Below are 25460 nucleotides of genomic sequence, written 5' to 3'. Positions count from 1 at the left end.
TGATTCTGTGCCTACAGCCTTTCATCTCGATGTAGGTGAAAGCACCAAATCTAAAAAAAAAACCATCTGTGTAGATCTGGCAAGGTAACCCGGCTACCACATTACTTATCGGGACGAGTACTCGCTAATAGCTATGAGTATTCCTGTAATAAGGTGCACGTAAAAGAGGGTTGTCTGTTAGTTCAAATCTGGATTTACTAGAAAATAATATAAAACATAGCTGAAAAGTAGCAAAAAAAAAAAAAAGGCATAAATGCAACAAAACAAACAGTGAATACCAAATAAATTTTACTTGTAAATATAAAAGTATTACATGTGCACATATGTTTCATTATAAGAATCACAGTAGTATTGGGATCTTTTTCTATTAATAGGGTTTCTCCAGACAGGTCTCTATAGGCAGCTGCATCTCCAATGCAAAATAGCGATTTGATTCAATATATAAAAAATTCAATTTTATTAGTTATTTTTTAGTTTAGACTGCTAGTCTATGAGATATTCTATATTACTGCAGGCAGTATTACATTCACAAGTCAGAGTAGTTGTGCTGGCTGAACTTAGTTACTCCTTCTTGGTGCGGCCCTTGAAACGATCCATGAAATGAAATGCTCCGAAGTAGGATCCAAGTACAACTCCCAATTTTGCTGATATGATGCTAAAGACAAAAAAATATAAGAGGTGTTAAACATCTTAGATTAGTTTCTTATATTTTAGTACATCTTGTACCTTCTCTTATTTTCATCAGTATCTATAACTCACTTTTTGAAGGCAAATATAAGGTAGAGACTCCTAGGCATCACCAAGTACACTTGTTCCTTCAGGATGGCATCAACAATCTTCTTGCTGGCATAGTCTGGCTCTAGAATTGGCATAAACCTAGGCCATCTGGAGGACAGAAAAGATGACATGAATAAAATGGCTCCAGGCATGTAATCTTTCCGATAACTTTTACAATACACAGAAATAAAGGTCCATTTATCGATGAGCATAATCAGAAAATATACGTAACAGAGTCAATAAAAAGAATTGGTCTGTACGTAACAAAACTACTGCAGATGGTGACCGCTGTGTCCTAACCAAAGTTGTCCATAGTAATTTGATTGGTTCCCAGCTTTGTCATGTGACTGACACTCCTGGAGGAATCAATCAAGACTGGTATTTTGTACGCCAGTCTTAAAAAAACCAAAACCAGAACAAACCCCCCCCCCCAAACACTGTCAAGCTTTTCCGTTGTGTTCTTTTCCGCAGCATTTTTATGGCTGCAGCTCACCAAGAGGATCTTTCACCACAAGCTGGAATTTTTAGATAATTACAGCTTATCTTCTCCCTTCTCTGTATAATGACCTTTGCACAGTTCACAGAGCATGCCTAGAAAAGTCTACACTAAATGTCAATAGGGTCTGCTCCAGACAATTGTTTCTATGGCCCATGGTTCATCTCCAGGAAACATGGGAAGAATATGCACATCTGACTTCCATGATGTAATTAGGAAGTCAGTGCCTCAGTCATGCACACCAATAGAGGGCGCTCACTGAGGATGTGCAAGTCTGTCTTCCATGATGTAATTAGGAAGACAGAGCCTTAGTCATGCAGCCCAATAGGTGGCGCTCTCTTTAACATCATGCCGACCTTCTCAGAGTCCTTTGTTTGCAATGATGTTGGTATTTTACCAGGTACAGTCTCTCAGCCAAGGACAGCTGTTTTGATGTTATTGCATCTCATCAGCTTGGCGCAGAGAAGACTGACCTGGCAGAGGTGAGAGGCTTAGACAGGGTTGGGGGGGGATATCATCTCTCCATAGGGAGAGACCACCATTTAGCATTCATTTACATTCATGCAAATCTGTCTTCCATGATGTAATTAGGAAGTCAGTGCCTCCAAGAAACAGGAAGTGACACATTATTTTAAGCTTAGTGGCAAGAGTTGGAATTGCAAGATTTTTAAAAAAATTTCTGAAATATTAAAATTTAACAAAAAAAAAATCACCAAAAATTCCTAAAAAATATGTATAACATAAGAACATGATTTAAACTATAGTTTATTATTTAACTTCCCTTTGTCTAAGAAAACTGCACAATATGCCCCACACAACAAAAGTTGAACGGTTGTGTGGTAGACAGTAGTGAGAATTTTCATTCCTAGTTGGTACTTCATTTTTATCTACAGTATAATCCAGAATTATGCAGTGATCTCCATGTACAGGTCTTATATTTGTATCCCACATTGTCAATGACACCACACAAGATTTTTACATCAAAGACTATTATACCGTGGCACCTACTTGGTTGTACATCCATCAAACATTCCAGTATTAATAAAATAGGGGCAAACAATTGTGGTCTTCACTCCCCTCTTTCCCAAAGCCAACATCTCAAGCCCAACAGATTCTGCAAACCCGATGGCAGCAAATTTACTGGCACAATAATCTGTAAGAAACATATGTAGATATACTTAACACATGCCAAATATATAAGGTACATTATTGAAAAGAGGACCTTTCACCATCCCCATCTCCACGTATTCTTCAATAGGCACCAACCCACTGATTCTGACAAAAGTAGAATTTTTTCTGTATTTATTTTACTTGTATAGCAGTTTACAGAGATACTGTCAGTCACTGTAGATAGGGAACTTGCATTGTGAGTCCTATCAGTACGTGTTTGGAATGTGGAAGGAAACAGAGTACCTAAGCAAACACAGGAAGAACATACAAACTCCTTGCAGATGTTTTCCTTGGCTGGATTCAAACCCAGGACTCCAGCGCTGCAAGGCTACAGTGCTAACCACGGGTCCCCGACCATTCCTAAGCGCTCAATTCTGTTACTGGCCTGAACAGAGGGATCTATGCTGCTAGAAGTCCCTGCCTCACCTCTTATAAACTCTACAGGACAGTATGTCGCTGGAAGGCAGGGTCTCCTAACATCATACATAATGGTACTGCTAGGAGTCCTGCTCCCAATATACTGCTCAGGCCGGTAAATATGGCACACACAGGGTCAGAGTTTCATGGATGAAACCTGGTTGTGTGAACAAGGTGTTAGTTTCAGCATAATTATGCTCTCATGTCAGGTGTGTGGTCCTGGGCTGCAGAAGAAAAGCAGGGACCACCCACCCAACATTAGAGAGCATAAATGTACTGAAACCAATAGCAATAACAGGAAAGGTGGGGGATAGAGAGAAAATTCAGAATCAGTGGAGTAGCGCCTATGAAGTATGCAAAGAGTTGCAGTTGTCAGAGGTGGCGAAAGGTCCTCTTTAAAGGATTTCAACATTAAAAAAAAAGAAAAGTCGATGTTCATGAGACAGTCTCTTTTATGCTCCCCTTAAAAGGAGTTCACAACAAAACAGGGGGAGCTATCATTCCACCAGAATGATGGCAGAAACGATGATAAATCTGCTGGATCTGATGCCCCCATTGCCTTGTCACATTCTTACATAAAAGAAAAAAAAAACTATACTAAAAATTATTTATTTATTTATTTATTTATTTAAAAGAAAAATAATTGCAGCAGCACCAGCAAATCTGGGGATTATACCACAAATTGCACAGCAGAAACCCCTCTCCAGGCAAAAGGGTTTGCAATAGAAAAAACAATCTGGTCTGTCAGCAACTTGTATGGACGGAAAATGTCCTTTTATTGGAAAAAGCAGTACACCACGTATCGGTCCACACTGGCACTTGAGAAAGGTCCCAGTGTGGACCGATACGTAGTGTACTGCTTTTTCCAATAAAAGGACATTTTCCCTCCATACAAGTTGCTGACAGACCGGATTGTTTCTCTCTCTCTCTCTCTCTATATATATATATATATATATATATATATATATATATATATATATATATATATATATATATATATATAAATATATATGTGTATGGTACTCCAACCATTATAAAGATATAAGAGATCTGTCCAGAGTGTTATACCTAAAAGATGGAGATTCGTTTTAAAGTTGAAAAGGTTTTCTGGGCAAAAAAAGTAATTTTTTTTTTTATTTTTAAACATATATTAGTGCTATTAATAGGTTAATAAATGCACCCATATAACTTTAGCTGTGTTTTGAGTGATTTCTGGGAACTGCTGGTATCTCCTGATTTTGTTTACATGCTTCTGCTTCCTGCTACGTAACTTCCTAACCCTCTCACCCTATTCCCCCCTCCTTCCTCACCCCATATACACCCCCATCCCTGTCTCTTTAGCTATCCCGCCCTTCCTTACCAACTCAGCCCAAACCCTGACCCATATTATATACTTCCCCTCCATGCTTCTTCCTGTGAGATGACTCCTCCTCCTGGTTCTGTCTGTGCATGCTCCTCTCCTCCAGTGATGATCCACCTCTACTGAGCATGCATGGATGAGCAGTAGAAGTGATTTACCGGCAGCAGTGTACACAGTGCTTAGAGAAGAGCGCACACTCTGCAGAATCAGTACAGAAGGAGGAGCCGTGTCGCCGGAAGAAGCGTGAAGGGTAAGTATAATAGGGTGGATGGGGGGAAGGGGAGTAGTAGTGACAATCCATTTCCGAAAATGGAGAAGCGGATCCTCACTGGATAATCAGACAATGTCCCTGGGGCAGCCTAGGGATATGGGTAAATATACATTTTTGAGTTTTTGATTAATGATGTTATCTAGAAAATAGGAGGGCGTTTAGCTTAGTGTAGGGATTTCGAGTTATCCCGGACAGCAGCTGAAATGGTTCCAGTCTCTTCAATAGGTAAATCTAATCTTGAGAATAGTCCCAATACTCCAATCCATGAAGAAAATAGCACATGCTCTATATTTTCACAGATCATGGGCGCCACACAATTAATAAACTCAGTCTTCTAGAGAAGGTGTAAGGTCGAGGGAACCAATAGTTTTCGGGAGGGCGGACTGTTTAAATTGTATTTAAGGGTTGTCTGACATCGGTTCAGCCTATGTTGGTAAAATAAGGAATGGGCATGTTGTAATTCAACCTGCCCAATCCTTTGTTCTCAGGGATGATAAGCCTCCACCAGAGGTGTATGGATGCAGGTTTCTCCCCCTCCCCATATACATGAGGCTGAACTGAACTGGGGGGGGGGGGTCTCTGAAGACTAGCTGTCAGGCTACAGAATGTGTATGAGCTCTTTGTATGTCTCATCAATTCTTTTGTTCTTCCTCAGACTTACAGAGTTGTAGTTTCACAACCTAGAGTAGTAAAGATATTACACACATTAAGAGAAGCGAGTAAACTTTGTTCTGTATGTGTGGCCATATGCCCTTTAACCCTGATGTCACTTTGTGTGATAAGATATTAGCTGCAACTGTATCAAAGGTCATTCCTTTTACTAATAAAAACCTGCAGATAACACAATAGGTGATAACATCTCCCAGACATATGTCGCTAAATACTGGAGATTCTCTAGAATCTCTAGGAAAACCAAGTTTCCTTTATGTCACTGTCCAGACAGTGATTGACTAATATTTCATACCTGTATTGTGAAACACAGAGCTAGTTCTAATTCTTTAGGAAGAAGACTTCGGGTGTTTGTTGCAGATTTTACTCAGGGTTTTTTTTAATTTTTTTTTATTTTTGATTAAACTGGCCAAATAGAAAAAATAATCCAGAGTGTTTTTACCAAAGGCAGATAAATAACAGTCTGGGGGACTCTTGGCCAGATCCAAAAATAAGAGCTACACAACCTGACACCTTCACTGTGAGACTACACTGGGTTGTCCCTCAAGAGTACATAGCACTTCACCGAAACCAGGTTGGGGACTGTCACAATCCCTAGCTTAGTTTCAGTGATCTGAAGCCAGGCTTAGGTTGTCTAGCCTTAATAAGTCCCTCAAAGTCACCCCAGTATTCTGAATAAACCAGTGTCCTCCTCTTCTATACCCATCAGAACAGACCCCCCCCACTTCCAATGTCACAGCAGCCCCCATTCCTGCGCACTAGTAACGACAACTCCTAACCTCACTACCCTAGTAGTCACAGTAGCCAGCCTTCCATGGGTGGCCATTTTTGCCAACATGGAATCATAATAGAGCCCGGGCTCATTATTCCTAGTTGTTGTACCAAGGCTGAGAGATGTCGGTGGTGACAAAAGTGTTTCATGTGAACAACCCCTTCTGGCCTTTTTCTTACCTGCTAATCCATTGACTCCAATAAGTCCAGCAGAACTTGCTATGCTTACGAGATGCCCGTGGTTGGAAGCCATCATTGCAGGGAGGAAAGCTTTATAGGTCTGTAACAAACAGATATATTTGTATTCAATAATTATAGAAAAAATATGTATGGGCATATTTACATATTGTGAGAAGGTGTGTGTGAAGGTTTCTGATGTGTGTGTGGTGCAGTGTGGGTCTTAAATAGGCCTCAGTCCAGGTGTGGGTCCTGGGCTCATTATTGGCCTGAACTTCAGGGCAAATCCTGGAGCGAGAGGAGGTGACTGGGTCTGTCCTGCAATACTGAGAGACCCAAGTGTGTTACCTGTTTACATGTATAGTTATCTTTCTTCTGTGTAGTTAGTGCTCGGACGAGCAGGTTTATCTTTGACATTTTTGTACCTGAAGTGAAGATTTTTCATTTTACTATCTGTTTTCACCAGATATTGTGTCCCTGTCTCTGACTGGTTGGGTCCACACCATTGCTGCTACCGAGCTACCTTCCCCACTATATGTATGCAGAGCTAAATCTAGACAGGGCAGATATATAAAATAACTGAAGATCAGAGACATACATTATTTTTATTAAAAATATTAATAATCATTATTATAAAGATGATAAAACGCTTGTGGTGCTTCCCTTGGCACAAAGGGACAATGAGTAATGGTAAAACCACAGAAAAAAATAAAGATAAAATACAGCACAGACTAAGGGGCAGGATGGGAACTATTGAGAACTATTGTCTGTGCTCACTCGATCATTCCCAATGGCTGTTTCCAAGGAACACAACACAGAATGTAATTTTGAAAATCCTGTAAATCTGAGCGGTTTTATTAAAAGAAATGAAAAACATAAAAGACAGACAAAGGATCTTGAATAAAAGATATTCTTGTGAAAAGACAGAAAAACAGAGCTTTTAAAGGCACCACAGACCCCAAATCTGGTATCCTCTGATGTAAGCCAGGGATGTGGTCTTGTGCTGTATTTAGAAGCCTGTATAGTCCATAGAAATAAATAGTAGGGCTATATAGTTTGGTTTAACTGACTATGCACCCAACAAATTAGAATCTCAATGCCCCCATTATTAGCTGGGCCTTCACACAACTACCACAGCCTGCACAGTGCTCTAGGTTCTATAGTGGCAGCGTCTGGTACTACACGTAGCTTACTTGAATAGGACAAAGATGCAGCACCGCTAACAAAAACAGCACCATGACTGGCAGAGAATGAAGAGACAGACATGTTTGTCTGAGCTATGTGACCCCTTCAATATGATGAATGGTGGGGGCATTGGAAAATATCTAGAGATCCAATAATGATGGATTATCATTAGGATAAGTCATTAGTATTACAATACTGGAAAACATCATCATTACATGCAAAATACAGCAAATGTTTTAATGCTAGAAAACCCCTTTAAATGTGGGACTAGGGATACATATATGGCTCGTATTAATATTTCCATACATCTCTCATAGATTGTACGCTCTTGTGAGCAGGGCCCTCAGTCCCATTGTGTGAATTGACTATTACTGTGTAATGTCTCTTTGTCTGAACTTGAACCCTACCATTTGTACAGTGTTGCGGAATATGTTGGTGCTATATAAATAAAGTATATTTTTATTAATATGCTAAAGCTTTACTTACCCAGAAGTGTGCCATTGTGTTCACTTGCATGGTCTTCTCCACAAGGGCATCGGGAGAGTCAATGAATTTCTTCCCTGTCACAATTCCTGCATTGTTAATCAGGATCGTCACATCCCCAACTTCTTTTTTTACCTGATGGAGTGAGAATCGGTATATAATGTATCAAGGTTTAGAATATACACCATGTATAGGGTACACGGATTAGAATATATGCCAAGTAACAGGTATGCAGATGCCATGTATAGGGTATGCTTATTAGAAGATATATACACCTTGTATAGGATATACTGATTAGAAAATACGCCATCCCCTCTGACTAGTTTGTGGCTAAGTTGGGCCTTCCACAGGCTGAGTGGCTTCACTAGTCCAAAGTAGTCCATTTTGTCCGCTCTCTCCATGGCTCCTCTAAAGTTTCCCTCCCCACGGCCTTTGAAAAGATTTGCCGTGCAGGCACTTCTACTAGAGGCCTCATCTCCTGTGTACCAGCTTCTTTCCTCTCAGGCGGCTGGTTCTCCTATTCGGCACCGTTATATGGCTAAATGGGAGGAAGCGGTGGGTGTAACTATCTCCCCGGGACAGTGGCAGATTATTTGGTCTTGCGCTCAGAAATCCTCTCCGTGAATATCCTTTAGGGAAATGCAGTACAAACTCCTGATACATTGGTACCACACACAGACTCTCCTTCATGCTTTAAATCCTGCATTTCCCTCGGAGTGTTGGCGCTGTAATGCCGCGGTGGGTACCTTGTATCACATTTTTTGGACTTGTCTTATTGCCCTTGGCATTTTGGCAAGAGGTCAAAGCCTTAATGGATTCTTTTTTTTGTACAAGGGGCTCCTTTAGATCCCCTTACGTACATGCTGAACCCTCCTCCCAGACACCTGGGCAATAGGACTTCCCGAAACGGCTGTTTCGAATCGTGTTCGCTCATCTCTAGTGGTTATGCCTTTCCCCTTTGACATTATCATTATCTTCGTTAGACTTCTTTTTCTTCCTGTTATGTATAAAAATCCTCAATAAAAATTACAGTTTAAAAAAAACCCAAAAACCGTCATGTATCCACTCGGTAACTGATGCTCATATTGTACCATTAGCTCTGGATGCGTATGTAACATCTAGGTAACATCTAGCTATTTAGAGTAATGCAGTGGAAGGTACTTTATGGCTCCGTTCACACTATCCATCACTTTCCAACACATTAGAAAGAAAATAATGTATCAGATAAGGTATTAGATAAAGTGAAAATAAAGTGTGGGATTAGTCACATAATGAACGGTAAAAGGCATCGCACCCCATTTACTTCTGATTCCACCATCATGTTTCTCACTTTCATGCGTTATATGATGAGTTATTCTTCCTGTCAAATATGACACAATCTCCAACAAAGTGAGAACAGAGCCTTAATATTCTTACACTATGATGGTTATTGGAAAATAGCATATTAACCCCTTTCTGACAAAATCATTTTAAATTTTTCACTCACCGCCTTCCAAAGGCCATAACTCTTTAATCTTTCCGTTCACAGAGCGGTGTCTTAATTTCTATGGGACAAATTGTATTTTGCAATAGAACCATTTAATATGTTGTATGATATCCAGTGGTTGTGCCAAAATGGTGTATACATGTGGGGTATATGGTAATAAATGCTGCCATGTGTCCAAAGGTTATACCAGACACAAATGTAAAGGTATGACAGAGATAGATACATACATACATACATACATACATTTACCCCTCCTTCCCCAAAAAACCCATCTGTTTATAAAATATGTGACCATATGGCAAGACATACAAAATTATTGCTAATACAATGAAAGGAGAGGAGAAGAGACATATATGAAAGTAGCCAGGTTATGTAAATATGTAAATACATCTCTGAACGATGACGAAAGTATAAGAGAGACAGAAGGAGCTGCCATGAGATGACGCAACGGGGCCCTCGCCAAAAATATATTCCACCCTTATAAAACACATTAGATGATTATCTGTGTGTAAATTGAACAATGAAGCTTATTTTCCCATGTCACAGTTTGGAAAAAAGTTCTATTAAGAGAGTTTTACGCAGATCTGTCTTTCTAGGAATCGGAGTTTTGCAGTCAACAACATCAAAGAGAGAAAAAAGGACGAAGCCAAATCTGTGGGGCTCGCCAATTTTCTGTACGTCTCTGCAGAGCTTGGGCTGGATAGCTGTGCCAGAGATCTAAATTGGGTTTCTGTCTGAAAATTACGCATGTAACAAAACTGCAGTTATGTAAGACGCTGCTGGAAAATTCCAATTAAATCCAAGTATCAAGCTAAGGACAGCGCTAAAACTGCAAGTACAAACAGGGCAGGGCAAAGAAGGGACAAGGCTCAAACCAGACGCTTGTGTCTGACACCGCCCACATACAGAAGATTTTTTTTTTTGTTGTTTACCCAGTCTAGTCACTGCCAGAGAAAGTTTACATGTCGTGTATTAAAGCGTACCGCCAGATATAAACAACTTTTCATAAATGAATAGTGCAGGTTAATAAACGGCACTGTAATATATAGGTTTTCTTTACTCTATGAAGAAGGGAGGGGAATTAGAAAAGATTCTAAAATAATTGTTGCTACTTGGTGCCCATTTAACACTGTTCGGTTGTAGATAAGAGGCCACCAGTACACAGAATGAGACAATAAATCAATTAGCCAACTGGCAGAAGCTCGCTACTTCACCCTTCCCTGCTCCATAGAGCTGCATGAGGCTGAATACGGAGACAAATCTTATGTAACAAATCAGTCCTGTTAAAGATATGGAGCAGGAGAACAAGAAGTAGAGAAGGAAACAGATCTTAATAAGATTATTATTTTCACCTGTAGTATTCATTTACGAAAAGTTGTTTTGTTTAAAAAATTAAAGATTTCCATTGTATTTCTCTTTAGGTTAAGGTTACATTTCCTTTCTTCAAGTCCTTTGCCCTCATCTGCCATAAGATTTGAGCAACAGACTTAAATGGCGCTCAAATGATGGAAGCTTAAAGAGGACCTTTCATCAGATTGGGCACAGGCAGTTCTATATACTGCTGGAAAGCTGACAGTGTGCTGAATTCAGCGCACTGTCGGCCTTCCCGATCTGTGCCCGGTGTAAAGTGCTATCGGTCCCGGTAAAATAGCGCTTTACAGTCAGAAGGGCGTTTCTGACACTTAGCCAGGGATTCCCTTCTGCTCAGCAGCGCCTATCGCACTGTACTGTGGAGCGGGGAGGAACGCCCCCTCCCCTCCTGATAATACTCATCTATGGACGAGCACTGTGAGCAGAGGGAGGGGGCGTTCTTCCCCGCTCACACGGTACAGTGTGACAGGCGCTGCTGGGCAGAAGGGCGTCCCTGGCTAAGTGTCAGAAACGCCCTTCTGAAACTAAAACGCTACGGTTCCGGGACCGATAGCGCTTTACACCGGGCACAGATCGGGAAAGCCGATAGTGCGCTGAATTCAGCGCACTGTCAGCTTTCCAGCAGTATATAAAACTGCATGTGCCCGATCTGATGAAAGGTCCTCTTTAAGAGAAAAGTAAAGAAACATAATGGAAGAAAGCTTCTGTTATATTTTATTCATTGGAGTAAATGCAGATGAAGAGGGTCTGTCTATAGTGATCATTCCAGTACTGTCATCCTGATGGATGAAAGTAATGGACTTTAAGAATAATAATGTGAACTTGGCCTTAGGCTTTATTCACACAACAGTAAAAAACTGTTTTTGCAATGGATGTCACATGACCATTTCGAGAACATTTTGACTTTGAAATGTCTATTCATATGTTCATTTTGTTGGCTGACCATTTTTCATGGCCGTCAAAAAAATCTGCCGTGCATTTGCATATGTCCATTTTCATGGACCCAATAGAATGGGAGATCGTATGTGTCTCATCCAGCATGAAGATAAAACACCCCATATTTTTAAGATCGGAGGGGCTCAGCCGTGAGACTCCCACCGGTTAGTTACTTATCCTCTATCCTACAGGTAAAGGAATTATAAGCTTTGTGGCATAACCCCATAAACTATTTTAACCAATTAATATTCTGCATCAAGACAATTTCTCTAATTTGATTTGTGTGTTCACATATTGTGTTTTCTATATATGGTTATGGACTGTTACTGGACTGTTAACCTTATGGTTATCATCACCTTAACCAATGCCACTCATAAGGTATAGTGATCACTTGCAGATCCCAGTGGCAAGTAATTGGCTCCAAAGTCATCCTAAAAGGAATTTGTCCCTTGCAGGACCTCTATTGGCTTCAGGATATTGATGGCCTATTTTTTAGGACAGGTCATCAATATCAGATATCAAAGCTATCAGGTGGTACTCCTCCTAACGTGGTGGAGTCCAATCGAGAAAGAGGAACTGCACACAATTCGGGACCCTGAGCATCAGGGGGTCATTCCCTACTAAGAACAAAAGAAAGTAAGACAATGAGGCGGTAGATTACAGCCAGAAGAAACCTCAAAATCAGCTCCCAATTCCTGTAGCCAAGGGGCGCATTCACACAATAAAGTTTCAGCTGTGAAACTTGGTCTGTGTTTTGGCCAGATTTATTGACCTGCTCCTTATGCGGGGAGAGGCATAGGGTGCAGGTTGGAAAATTCAGCCAACACACAGAGTTACACAGCTGAAACTCGATCATGTAAATACACACTAAGGGTTAGTGCACACTGAGTTTTTGGGCGCTGATATTGATGCTGAATCTGCCTCAAAATCAGCCTCCAAAGAAAAAAAAAGCCTCCAAATAAAGTTCTATTGGGAGGCTTTTATTGAGGTGGATTCAGAAACAAAACTCTGTGTGCACTGACCCTAAGGGTCCTTTCACACTGAGTTTTTTGGCGAGGAAAAAAATCCGCTTCAGGAATTAGGAAATGTTTTTTCCTCCAGCACAGTGTATGGACCTTGGGAAAAAAAAAAGCTAGTGGTTTTTCCAAGCAGTTTTTGCTAATTCCATATGGATTTTCCGCCTCCCAGTGACTGTGTTGGTTTTTGCAGTCGGAATCCACCTGAAGGAAGCTTTTCTTCTGCTAGCAGCAAAAAAAAAAAAAAAAAGCTAACGGAACCCATAGAACTCTATGGGGAGGCATTTTTTCCACATGGATTCTGACACGCATTCAGCGCCAAACTCCTCGCCAAGAAACTCCATGTGGATGGACCCTAAGGCTGAGTTCACACAGAGTTTTTTAGTCAGGAAAAATCTGCTCTGTGAAATTCATGTGGCGATTTCCGTCTGGAAAAAAAAAAAAAAATAAATAAATCAATGTAAGTCAATGGGAGCGTTTTTTTCTCCCTCCAATTGACTTGCATTTTTTTCAGGCGGAAAATGCCTGAAGAATGGACATGGGACTACATGGGACTGTAGGGTGAGGCTTTTTTTGGAGGAGGATTTTGAGGCGAATTCCGCCTAAAATTCCTAACCAAAAAACTATGTTTGAACTCAGCCTAAGGGTCCATTCACAATGAGTTTTTGGTGCTGGTGCTGATTTTGACATTGAATCCGCCTCAAAATCAGCCTCCAAAAAAACCTCCCAATAGAACTGTATTGCGAGGCTTTTTTTGCAGGCTGATTTTGAGGCAGATTCAGCGTCAAAATCAGTACCAAAAAACTCCATGTGAATGGACCCTAAGGGCTCTTCAGCGTCTTTTGTAAAATCTTCCTATCATTTCTCAGTCATCTTAGTTTCTAGAAAATTGTTGGGAAATGGCTGCCATTATAAATAGCAAAAGGGCTAAACAGCTTTCAAAACCCCCAGAAGGGCAAATATGCCCCGTGATACTGTGACACTTCCCCTGCGCCTGTATAACTGCCTAGAGGTAGATATGTCATTCAGGATATAGCACAGCCATACCGGTTGCCCTACAGCTTTCTCCAGGAACAAGTAGTCAAAATGAAGTTTGAGACAGAAATGTGAGACAGCAGAGGAGGCCATATACAGTATTTTATATGATTTTTTTGGGTATTGTGGAAAAATGATAACCACATAAAGAACATACCTGGTCTGCAACTTTGTAAACCTCTTCCCTCTTGCTGCAGTCACATGTGTATGTGTGTACCCGGACAGCGCCATTTTTCTTAGCCAATTTACTCGTTTCCTTGTTGCCCTCTTCATTTATATCCCACAACACGAGGGTAGAACCAAGACGGGCAAATTCAAGTGCCATAAGACGTCCTATCCCACTTCCAGCTCCAGTAATAAGCACTATCTCACCAGCAACATTTTTCCTTCGAGATGGGATAAGCCATAAGATGAGGGGCTCAACGCTCAAATAGATAGTAAGAAGTAAAACTTTCAGGGTTTCCAAGAAAAAGTTCATGATGGAAGGTTTGTAGGTGGTCTTATGTAGTAAAAGCTGGAAAAGAAAAGTTATATATTAAGTACAGAAAAGACAACATGAAAAACCATACACTGACAATGAAAAGGAAATATGTGCTGTAATTCCAACAACACATATTTTAGGCTATGTTCACACAATGTTTTTTTTCCTACTGATGCTGACTCAGAAAACAGTTTAGAAGCAGTTAGGAAAACGTCCTCAAATTTGCTGCTGTTTCAGTGCTGAAAATATAATCTACAGGCTGTAAGGCGAGACCAACCCCTCCCCTCTCCAATAACTATGTAAAGAGAGCCCAGCCCCTCCTCCCTCCACTGTGAGCCAATCTTGATTTTGAAGGTAATTAAGGACAGAATTTCCATATTAACCGAATGAACAAGAAATTAGTTATAAGGGAGGCACCTAGTGGCGGCAAATTTAGGGAGGTTTTAAGGCAGAAAGCAGCAACATTTTATATATAAACTGCATAACATTTTGGTCCAGAATCACAAGCTCTATGAAATGAAACAGAGTGGCATGGAAAATTAGTGACAATTTACATGTTTTAAAGATGAATTTTCCCACTGAAGTCCATAGCCATACCCTTGTGAATTGATACCTGTCTTGGAGACATATTTTTAATCAATATGCAAATTACCTCTTTGGAATGACAGAGGTGTTGATGCTTACCTTTTTGGTGCATTGATAACACCCTCATTGCTCCAAAGACATCTGCATATTGACAAAAATCAGCAATATCTTGGCCAAAGAGGCACCAATTCACAAGGAGAAAACATCGTTTGTTTCAGGTGATGCTGACCTATCTGTGTGGCTGGGTAAACATGCTAGGTTCAGGTGACAGACTCCTAAGTTTATGTATTACTTATTATAGAGTTTGCATTGTTGTAGGGAGCACATTGTCCTTTTGCATAAGGCAATGTCCTGTTGACAAATCTAGTTTATTCCCATACACGTAGAAAGGACCACCACCAAGATTAAGTCCCAAGGTGCCTGTGGACATATGGATTGTCAATGCAAAGTCCAAAGTTTATACCCACATAAAAGACATTATCTACAACAAAGGAGTGTTTGCTCACGTGCTAGCTGGACATGTTTACACCAAGTAATGACCAGGGACAAACATTTAGGCAATTCTTGCCCTGTGTAAGTGACCCTTCAGGTCCTATTAGACTGGAAGGTATTTCTGAATGAGTGCTATAAAATATTGGGATCAGCGCTTGTTCTGCAGCAGCCTGATAATACAATACAATGCGGGGGGGGGGGGGGGGCGGATAATCACTAAAGCAATCGTTCCCTGGTATATACTTTCATTGTCCATCAGCCGCAGAGCCCATGTATGGCAGGGTAATGTGCTAACGTCGGACAATGGTTTTCTAACATACTGATATCAGCCTGATGAACGACGAACACCCATTTACAGGCCTCAGCGGTGCCTGAGGTCAGTCAGAAAACCCATAGAGAACAGAGTTGTGTTGGTGGTTTTTATGTGTGATGACGTGGGTAACATGGCATTGTGACGCTTTTATCTATGCATTAAGATGTCATGTGATCACTGAGAACTAATCCCAGGCCTCAGCGGTCCCCAAAGTCAGTCAGTAGCCCGAAGAGAACAAGAAATCTCACTGAAGCCCAGGAGAGGTGAGTAAGACTGTTTTTTATGTTTGCTCACCTCCCATGGGTCTCCGCTATTGTTACTCTTGGGTCTGAAGAGACTCCACAGGATAATAGCAGTTTCAGTTTGGATGCGTTCGGTCTGAACGAAACTCCCAGGTGGACTTCATGAGACGAATTTTGTGAGGTTTGCCAAAAAATAAATACTTTAAAAGGGGGCATGGTTTTAAGAGAAGTGTAACCTAAATAATCGCCATGAATCGTAATTGACGTAAAATGCCCAGTTTATTGAGATTTTGACTTAGGTCATAATTGCCCGATGCTCCAGGCTAGACATAATAAATCTGCCCCGTTATATTTAGGCAGGGTCACTTATGTAATTATATAAGGGATCAAATGACCCGGAATAAAGTCTGCTGCTGGTGTAGACTGTAACTTTCTGGGTAGTTTCTAACAGTCCGGATTAAAGTCAGTCATGTACAGCTTCTCCATTTTACCATCAGCTTCTGCTTTATAGTTCCATAAGTTAAAGGGTAATGGAATAAATAGATTTATGTTAACAGGAAGAACGAACTAAAGACCCATTAACCATGTACTAGCAGTCAGACGACAACTGTGCACTGAAGGACAAGTGAAGGGGTCAAAGGCTGCAATACCCTCAACTGCCACTATGACAAAGAACGCTGCAGCCCCCTCAAACAGCTAAGAAGCGGAGGCGCTGAGAATGGGACCCCTACTGATCTGACAATAACAGTCTATTCTAAGAATATGCCATTAATAGCGTGAATTCATTAAACCCCTTTAATGGTTTTGGGCTGTTTTCAGATGCATCAAGCCCCTTATTCCCACTCTAGTAATGTTTGTACATAGAGCATAAAGAAATACATTGATAAGTCTCCAACGAATCCCCCAACACCTCCCACAATCAAACACCACAATAAATTCCTCCAATATCTGCCAAATGTATCCCTACCTGATGTTCCCTGATAGTATTCTCCCCAACATGGCTAATCTATCTGGTAGGAGGTCTCTTGTTGCCACCTCCGAGTGATCTAGCCATTTTCCCCCACTGTTTTTCAAATTTTTGCAACGTTCCCCTTTGCATGTAGCCCTTTTGTTCTATACCTATGGTAATATCTATGGTCCGGATCTCCCGGATGCTTACTTTGCATAATGAATAATCCGTCTTTCTTGGCATCCACGGGACTGTGAGACATAATGAAGGTACAGTATGATATACAAGCATGTCACAGCGCCTACAGCACTATGATGGAAGCGTGAAAGGGTTGGGGGAGGTGATAGACTCCCTTTAACTCCTCTCCCCAGAAGAATTTTTAGACTTTCTACTCCCCACCTTCCAAACTCCATAACTTTTCTTTATTTTTCTATTCACATATGAGGGCTTAATGTTTGTGGGACAAATGGTTATTCAAAATGGTACCATTTATTATTCTGTACAATGTACTTGAAGCTGAAAATAATAAATAAATAATATCAGAATGGGGTGGAATTGGAGAATAAGTGCATTTGTGTGACTTTCTTATGGGCTTCTGTTCTTGTGGGACCAGGGGTATTTTTATTCTTTAGGTATAACATTTTGTGGAATGTCTATTGCTTTGATCACTTTTTACCAAAGTTTTTTTTTTTATCAGAAGCGAAACAGCAAAAAAAAGTGGTGGTTCAGAACTTTTGTTTTTTTTTACCCCGTTCACCATACAGATTTTTTTTTTTGTTTTTTTTTACAATTTTATTAACCCCCTAGGCCAGGGCTTGAACCTTCAATTGTTTGATTGCAATCTATAGGACCTTCACTATGTTACTATTGAGGATGGTCATATAGACCAGTCTCAAATATTCCTAAGGCAGGCCTGGAAGCCTTTAAATAGCATGCGGCTGCCGCAGGAACAGGTTAGCTCCTGCAATCTCGTCTGGAAAGAACTGGCCTACAACGGAAAAGGACCCTTTTTTTTTGTAAATTTGGAGGGGCCACACTGCAGTGCAATTCCCATGATGAAAGTGAATTCTGTTTGTGGGCATTAGCTCGGGGTCTCCACTGTACGTTACAATGGTGATCTGGTAAGCTCTAGCGGTTTCAATGTCAATGCATGGACTGACAAATGATATATTTGATTTATGATGAGGCGTAGAAAGCTCCGATTTTTATTTTCCCCTCTTTCACGCTGTGTTTTTTTAAAACTAGTTTCTCAGTTGACCTACAGTGTTAGACAGGTGAGGTGTGGTGCATTTAAAATGCTCCCCAATTCCTCCTCTTTGCAACGGAGTACTAAAGCCGGGTTCAAACAGGGTTTTTTGTCCGGAATTTGATGTGGAGGCCGCCTCAGATTCAGGACCAAAAACACCTAGCCGCTCTGGATTAGGCCCAAATGAATGGGCCTAGTCGGGAGGGAGGTGTCGCGAGGCGGATGTCCGCGGCTGAATTAGCTGTGTAATTCGCCTGAAGAAAGGGCACGTCACTTCTTTTTTCTGCGAGCAGGAACAATCCGCATGCAGAAAAAGGAAATGACCGGCTCCAATTGATTTCGGATTCCGCATCAAGATCCTGATCAAAAAACTCCGTCTGAACCTGGCCTGAGTCTGCTGCGGGTTTATACACTGACTAGCTGGTACCCGCGACTTCGTCTGCGGTGATTGTAGAAGTGGGTATATACAGGCGTGGGTAAGGTTTTCGTAGTGTGTATAAGGTATGGGATATGAAATATAAGTTTGTATCTTGTTTTTGCTGTAATTCAGAGAATACGTGAGACTTTTGTGTTGAAGTTAATTTGTATTTGAGCTGCTATACGGTGTTGTGAGAAACTGTACATAGTGACTTTGGGACAGAAGTATTTGAAGTTAACCCTTTCCTGTCGATGGCATTTTTTGATTTTCGTTTTTGACTTCCCTCCTTCTAAACCCCATAACTTTTTTATTTCTCCGCTCCCAGAGCCATATGAGGTCTTAATTTTTCCTGGGACAAATTTTTCTTCATGATGCCGCCATTAGTTATTCTATATAATGTACTGGGAAGCAGGAATAAAATTCTGAATGGGGTGGATTCGACGAAAAAATGCATTTCTGCGACTTTCTTACGGGCTTTGGTTTTACAGCGTTCACTGTGCAACCAAAATGACATGTCCCCTGTATTCTGTGTTTCGTTACGATGCTGGGGGTACCAAATTTATATGGTTTTATTTACATTTTGACCCCTTAAAAAAAAATCCAAAACTGTTTAAAAATTTTTTTTTGAAAAGTCGCCATATTCTGACAGGCATAACTTTTTTATACGTCCGTGTACGGGGATGTATAGGGCGTCGGGTGTACTTTGTAGTTCTACCATTTTCGGGAAATGTTATTGCTTTGATCACTTTTTATTCAAATTTTTATCAGAATCAAAACAGTGAAAAAACAGCGGTTTGGCACTTTTGACCATTTTCCCCGCTACGGCGTTTACCGAACAGGAAAAATATTTGTATAGCTTTGTAGCGCGGCGATTTCGGACGTGGGGATACCTAACATGTGTATGTTTCACAGTTTTTAACTACTTTTATATGTGTTCTAGGGAAAGGGGGGTGATTTGAATTTTTAATCCTTTTTATTTGTTTTTATATTTTTTTTTACTCTTTTTTTAAACTGTAGGCTGTAGAGGGCAATATGAATTTTGTGGCTTGCTATGGTCCAAAGTGTGTGAGATTGCAGAGATGGTGGTGTGAGTTCGGGTTTTGTGGGGGTCCTGGCACAAACGTATGTGCGCTATTGTGACGAAAAGTAGCCTATTGCGCAATCGGGCGTATTAACTATGTTTGTGGAAACTTTAAGCCAAATCGGTCGAGCGGGTTTTGCGTGATTGACTAACAAACATCCAAACCCACAAACATCCAAACTCACAAACTTTCACATTTATAATATTAATAGGATTAGCCTCATATACAATAGAGAATAGAACCAGCTACAAATTCCTAATGTGAACATACCTTTACAGTTCATCGTTCTAGGGCCTGCAGAGAGGGGTTAAAACTGCTGCCAGACTCCAATTACCACTGAAGAGGTGCTGGGAAAACAAGTTCAGGCACCTCCATGTTTACTATGATAATCCAGATCTCCTTCTGCTATGCTAGTGAGGCACTCCCCCAATGATTCTGTGGTCTGCTGGCAATGTACATAAGGTATGTAGTAAGGAAGTTATGGTTGAGGCTCAACATTGCAGAAATGCAGTGTTCTTGCTTGATGCAGAAAAAAACTCGGCTTTTAAAAGTACCAGTCAAACTAATTTAATCTACACATTACTGATAAAAAAGCTGTAGAAAAACTGCCTTTTAAAAGCATGTGCAGCATATAAAGTTTGGTTTCAAAGGTATATATCAAACTACAACAACCAGAATGAACATAGTAGACGTTATATCAAAAAAATTGTCATAAATTGCCAAAAAAAAAAATCTGGAGACAGCAAGTTTATAAAAACAAAAACAAAACAAAAACAAAAAAAGGAAAATCAACCAAAATCAGAAGGGGGGAAAAAAAAGAAAAAAAAAAAGGAAGGGATTAATAGCGCTACAGTGGGCTTGGATAGTGGGAAGTGACACCCAGGGGTCCACCTGAGGTTGGGGGTGAGGATAATAGGGGCTCAATCCTATCACAGGGCTAAAGATGGAGACAGTATGGAAGACTTCTGATACAAGACCTGTTGACCCAAAGTGCCCAGATGTTATAAAAAAAAATAAATAAATAAATAAAAATTATATATATATATATATATATATATATATATATATATATATATATATATATATATTAATAATAATAATTAGGCAGGTATGAGGTATAGTGGAGTTAATCTTCTCATGGAACATAATCGTATTAATTAGAGATGAGCGAACACTAAAATGTTCGAGGTTCGAAATTCGATTCGAACAGCCGCTCAGTGTTCGAGTGTTCGAATGGGTTTCGAACCCCATTATAGTCTATGGGGAACATAAACTCGTTAAGGGGGAAACCCAAATTCGTGTCTGGAGGGTCACCAAGTCCACTATGACACCCCAGGAAATGATACCAACACCCTGGAATGACACTGGGACAGCAGGGGAAGCATGTCTGGGGGCATAAAAGTCACTTTATTTCATGGAAATCCCTGTCAGTTTGCGATTTTCGCAACCTAACTTTTCCCCATAGAAATGCATTGGCCAGTGCTGATTGGCCAGAGTACGGAACTCGACCAATCAGCGCTGGCTCTGTTGGAGGAGGCAGAGTCTAAGATCGCTCCACACCAGTCTCCATTCAGGTCCGACCTTAGACTCCGCCTCCTCCGGCAGAGCCAGCGCTGATTGGCCGAAGGCTAGCCAATGCATTCCTATGCGAATGCAGAGACTTAGCAGTGCTGAGTCAGTTTTGCTCAACTACACATCTGATGCACACTCGGCACTGCTACATCAGATGTAGCAATCTGATGTAGCAGAGCCGAGGGTGCACTAGAACCCCTGTGCAAACTCAGTTCACGCTAATAGAATGCATTGGCCAGCGCTGATTGGCCAATGCATTCTATTAGCCCGATGAAGTAGAGCTGAATGTGTGTGCTAAGCACACACATTCAGCACTGCTTCATCACGCCAATACAATGCATTAGCCAGGAGGCGGAGTCTAAGGTCGGACCTGAATGGAGACTGGTGTGGAGCGATCTTAGACTCCGCCTCCTCCAGCAGAACCAGCGCTGATTGGCCGAATTCCGTACTCTGGCCAATCAGCGCTGGCCAATGCATTCTATTAGCCCGATGAAGTAGAGCTGAATGTGTGTGCTTGGCACACACATTCAGCTCTACTTCATCGGGCTAATAGAATGCATTGGCCAATCAGCGCTGGCCAATGCATTCTATTAGCTTGATGAAGCAGAGTGTGCACAAGGGTTCAAGCGCACCCTCGGCTCTGATGTAGCAGAGCCGAGGGTGCACAAGGGTTCAAGTGCACCCTCGGCTCTCCTACATCAGAGCCGAGGGTGCGCTTGAACCCTTGTGCAGCCTCGGCTCTGCTACATCAGAGCCGAGGGTGCGCTTGAACCCTTGTGCACACTCTGCTTCATCAAGCTAATAGAATGCATTGGCCAGCACTGATTGGCCAGAGTACGGAATTCGGCCAATCAGCGCTGGCCAATGCATCCCTATGGGAAAAAGTTTATCTCACAAAAATCACAATTACACACCCGATAGAGCCCCAAAAAGTTATTTTTAATAACATTCCCCCCTAAATAAAGGTTATCCCTAGCTATCCCTGCCTGTACAGCTATCCCTGTCTCATAGTCACAAAGTTCACATTCTCATATGACCCGGATTTGAAATCCACTATTCGTCTAAAATGGAGGTTACCTGATTTCGGCAGCCAATGACTTTTTCCAATTTTTTTCAATGCCCCTGGTGTCGTAGTTCCTGTCCCACCTCCCCTGCGCTGTTATTGGTGCAAAAAAGGCGCCAGGGAAGGTGGGAGGGGAATCGAATTTTGGCGCACTTTACCACGCGGTGTTCGATTCGATTCGAACATGGCGAACACCCTGATATCCGATCGAACATGTGTTCGATAGAACACTGTTCGCTCATCTCTAGTATTAATCTGTTATATAACCTCAGTCACGGAGAGAAAAGATTTTCTCCAGTTGGAGGTGATATGAATCCGGGCAGCTAATAACATTTTTTTAACAGCTTAAATTAAGCGAATTTCAAATTAGTGGGTTTGAGGTTTGAAAAAAAAAAAAAAAAAATTATATATATATATAGGCCCGAAGTGGGAAATACTGTCCAAAGAGCCAGTGTGCAATCCTATGTAGAGCCAACCAATAGAGTTGAACATGAGGGCAGGACCGTCACACATGAAAGGTAGTGCCTAAGGCAGGGGTCTCAAACTCAATTTACCCGGGGGGGCGCTGGAGGTAGAGTCTGGGTGAGGCTGGGCCACATTAGGTTTTCCACAAGCTATGCGCGCTGCAGCAAATTTAGCTCTGCTCAGTTTTATGTTGACTCCGCCCATTCTCATTAATTTTTCATGTGCCCCCACACAGTATAATCCTCCTACAGTCTCCCGTACATTATATGTCCCCACATTATAATGTTCCCTTCCAACTGTCCCAAACTATTAAAGGGATTCTACCATTAAAAAACTTTTTTTTCCTAGGTAACACGTCAGAATAGCCTTTAGAAAGGCTATTCGTCTCCTACCTTTGGAAGTGATCTCCGCCGCGCCATTCGATCAAAATACCGGTTTGTACCGGTATGCTAATTAGTTCCCTTACAGCGATGGGGGCGGGCCCCAGCGCAGGAGATGCGAAGGGGGCGTCCCCATTGCTGCTCGAAAACAGACTCCAGCGCCACCTTTGTCTTGTTCTGCATCCGCCCCTTCCTTCTTCGGCTTGACGTCGGACGCCGAACTTTGCCGAACGTACTGCGCATGCCTGCGCACATAGTGCTGACACCACAATTTTGTGCATGCGCAGTACGTTCGAAGTTCGCCGAACAGAGCGTACTGCGCAGGCGTCCAACATCAAGCTGAAGGAGGAAGGGGCGGATGCAGAAAAAGACAGAGGTGGCGCTGGAGTCTGTTTTCGAGCAGCAATGGGGATGCCCCCATCGTATCTCCTGCGCTGGGGCCCGCCCCCATCGCTGCGAGATAGCTAATTAGCATACTGGTACAAACCGGTATTTTGAACGAACGGCGCGGCAGAGATCACTTCCAAAGGGAGGAGACGAATAGCCTTTCTAAAGGCTATTCCGACGTGTTACCTAGGAAAAAAAGTTTTTAATGGTAGAATCCCTTTAAGTCCCTCTCCTGGTGCCCCAGTTTTAACTGGGGGAAACTAGAGGGGACATGAAACTAGGGCAGCTGGAGGGGGACATTAAACAGTGGGGGTAGTTGTAGGGGGGCAATAAATTAATGGCAGCTGAAGTGGGACATTAAACTGGGGGCAACTAGAGGGGGACATTAAATTCGGGCAGATAGAAGCAGACATTAAACTGTAGGGGTAGCTGGATGGTGACATTAAACGGGGGGCAACTAGAGGCAGACAGGTCCCCCTACAGCTACTCCCATGGTTTAATGCCCCCTCCAGTTGTCCCCAGTTTAAGTGCACCCCTTCATCTACCCCCAGTTTCATCTCCCCCCCACATTTCTCCCCCAGTTTCATATCCTCTTTCATTTGCCCCCCTCCATCTGCCCCCAGTTTCGTGTCCCCCTCCATCTGCCCCCAGTTTCGTGTCCCCCCTCCATCTGCCCCCAGTTTCGTGTCCCCCTTCATCTGCCCCAGTTTCATGTCCCCCCCTCATCTCTGCCCCCAGTTTCATGTTCCCCTTCCATCTTTGCCACTAATTTTATGTCCCCCCCAGTATAATGTTCCCCTTCCATCTCTGCCCCTAGGTTACTGAGCGACACACAGCCACACACACACATAGAAACACACAGACACAGACAGAAACACAATCTCTACCCTGCATCTCTCATTCCCCTCCCCTCTCAGTACCTTTAGACGGCACATCCCTTCATCTTCTGGCCGGCACACTAAGACACACCTCCCTAGTCACATGATGTCTGACGTCACACACATTTCCTTCAGTTTACAGTAGGACAAGCTTTCCACCGATCACCCATCGCTTTTATAAGAGTTGGGGGGTGATCGCAGGAAAGTTTGTTAAGTACAACACTAAAGGGACATAACGGGACAAGCAGAGAGCTGCATGGGACAGGAGTATAAAAGCGGGACTTTCTCACTAAATGCGGGATGGTTGGGAGCTATGTATTGAGGTGGGGGCCACAAACTATTTTCCCGAGGGCTGCAGTTGGCCCGTGGGCCGTGAGTTTGAGACCCCTGGCCTAAGGCATTACAACCCCTAAAACAAAGGGGTGAAACAGTAGGGAAAAAGTGATGGAGTCGATGAGGGACCAGATATGAAGCACCTCTAGCACTTTTAGAGAGGACTCCATGAGGGTGGCCTGCTAGCTACATTTGCTAATTTATATAGCAGTAAACCCACTGGACCAGGGACAAGGTAATATCCAGGTCTCACTCCCAGGCCATCATAAAGTCAAGTTTACCATCAAGGGCTCGGGGATTGAGCAAGCTATAGATAAAAGAAAGAATCCTTATTAGCTGCTCTAAACAGTGGGATAAGAGAACACAAGACGTGGTATACCTGTGCAGTCTGAAGCCTCTGAAGGAGGTGGGGAGAAGATGCTAGTAAAATAATCTTTGCACTTCTTTCCACCAAACAGACACCTCGGGTGAGAGACCAGAAGAGGAGGAGCGCACAGCATTGACCGAGGGGACCACAAGAGTGCCTGTAATGAGATTAAGGCCGCTAATGCAGATTTGAATGTTACCCATTGGGGGGTGGTTGTGTTCATTACAGATAGCACTTAGTTTAGAGAGTCGGCCAGCTATATAATATCTATAAAAATGAGTAACCAATAGTCTGCCCAGCCTCTTATGAAAGTACATAGCATGGAGTCATATACATGGTCTCTTATGCAAATGGACATGTCCCAAGCAGGAGAGGGTAGGGTAGTGCCAGGTAATCAAGTCCTTTAAAAGCTTTGGTATCAAAATGGTGTAATTCCACTTTAAGGGCCCGTTCACACGGAGTAAACGCACGTGTATTTTGGCAAAATACACTTGTAAAAAATACACGTGTAAAAACTAGAGATGAGCGAACACTAAAATGTTCGAGGTTCGAGATTCGATTCGAACAGCCGCTCACTGTTCGAGTGT

At 42.0% G+C, this 25460-nt stretch overlaps 1 protein-coding gene across 2 annotated transcripts in view; it reads right to left on the bottom strand.

Annotated features, from left to right (window-relative positions):
- Positions 1-293: 293 nt before the first annotated feature.
- The window catches only part of SDR16C5 (short chain dehydrogenase/reductase family 16C member 5), a 32409-nt gene continuing 7242 nt past the window's right edge, over positions 294-25460 (bottom strand). For both annotated transcript variants that reach the window (XM_075270567.1, XM_075270565.1), the window contains exons 2-7: positions 13778-14134; positions 7780-7911; positions 6112-6211; positions 2282-2426; positions 760-885; positions 294-655 (exon numbers count right to left, since the gene is read on the bottom strand). In XM_075270567.1, coding sequence (XP_075126668.1) covers positions 562-655; positions 760-885; positions 2282-2426; positions 6112-6211; positions 7780-7911; positions 13778-14098 — 918 coding nt within the window. In that variant the 5' untranslated portion in view covers positions 14099-14134 and the 3' untranslated portion in view covers positions 294-561. The remainder of the gene's footprint in view (positions 656-759; positions 886-2281; positions 2427-6111; positions 6212-7779; positions 7912-13777; positions 14135-25460) is intronic.

Source organism: Leptodactylus fuscus, chromosome 4 (assembly GCF_031893055.1).
Source record: "Leptodactylus fuscus isolate aLepFus1 chromosome 4, aLepFus1.hap2, whole genome shotgun sequence".
Taxonomy (NCBI): Eukaryota; Metazoa; Chordata; class Amphibia; order Anura; family Leptodactylidae; genus Leptodactylus; species Leptodactylus fuscus.
This window is presented reverse-complemented; position numbering and strand designations above follow the sequence as displayed.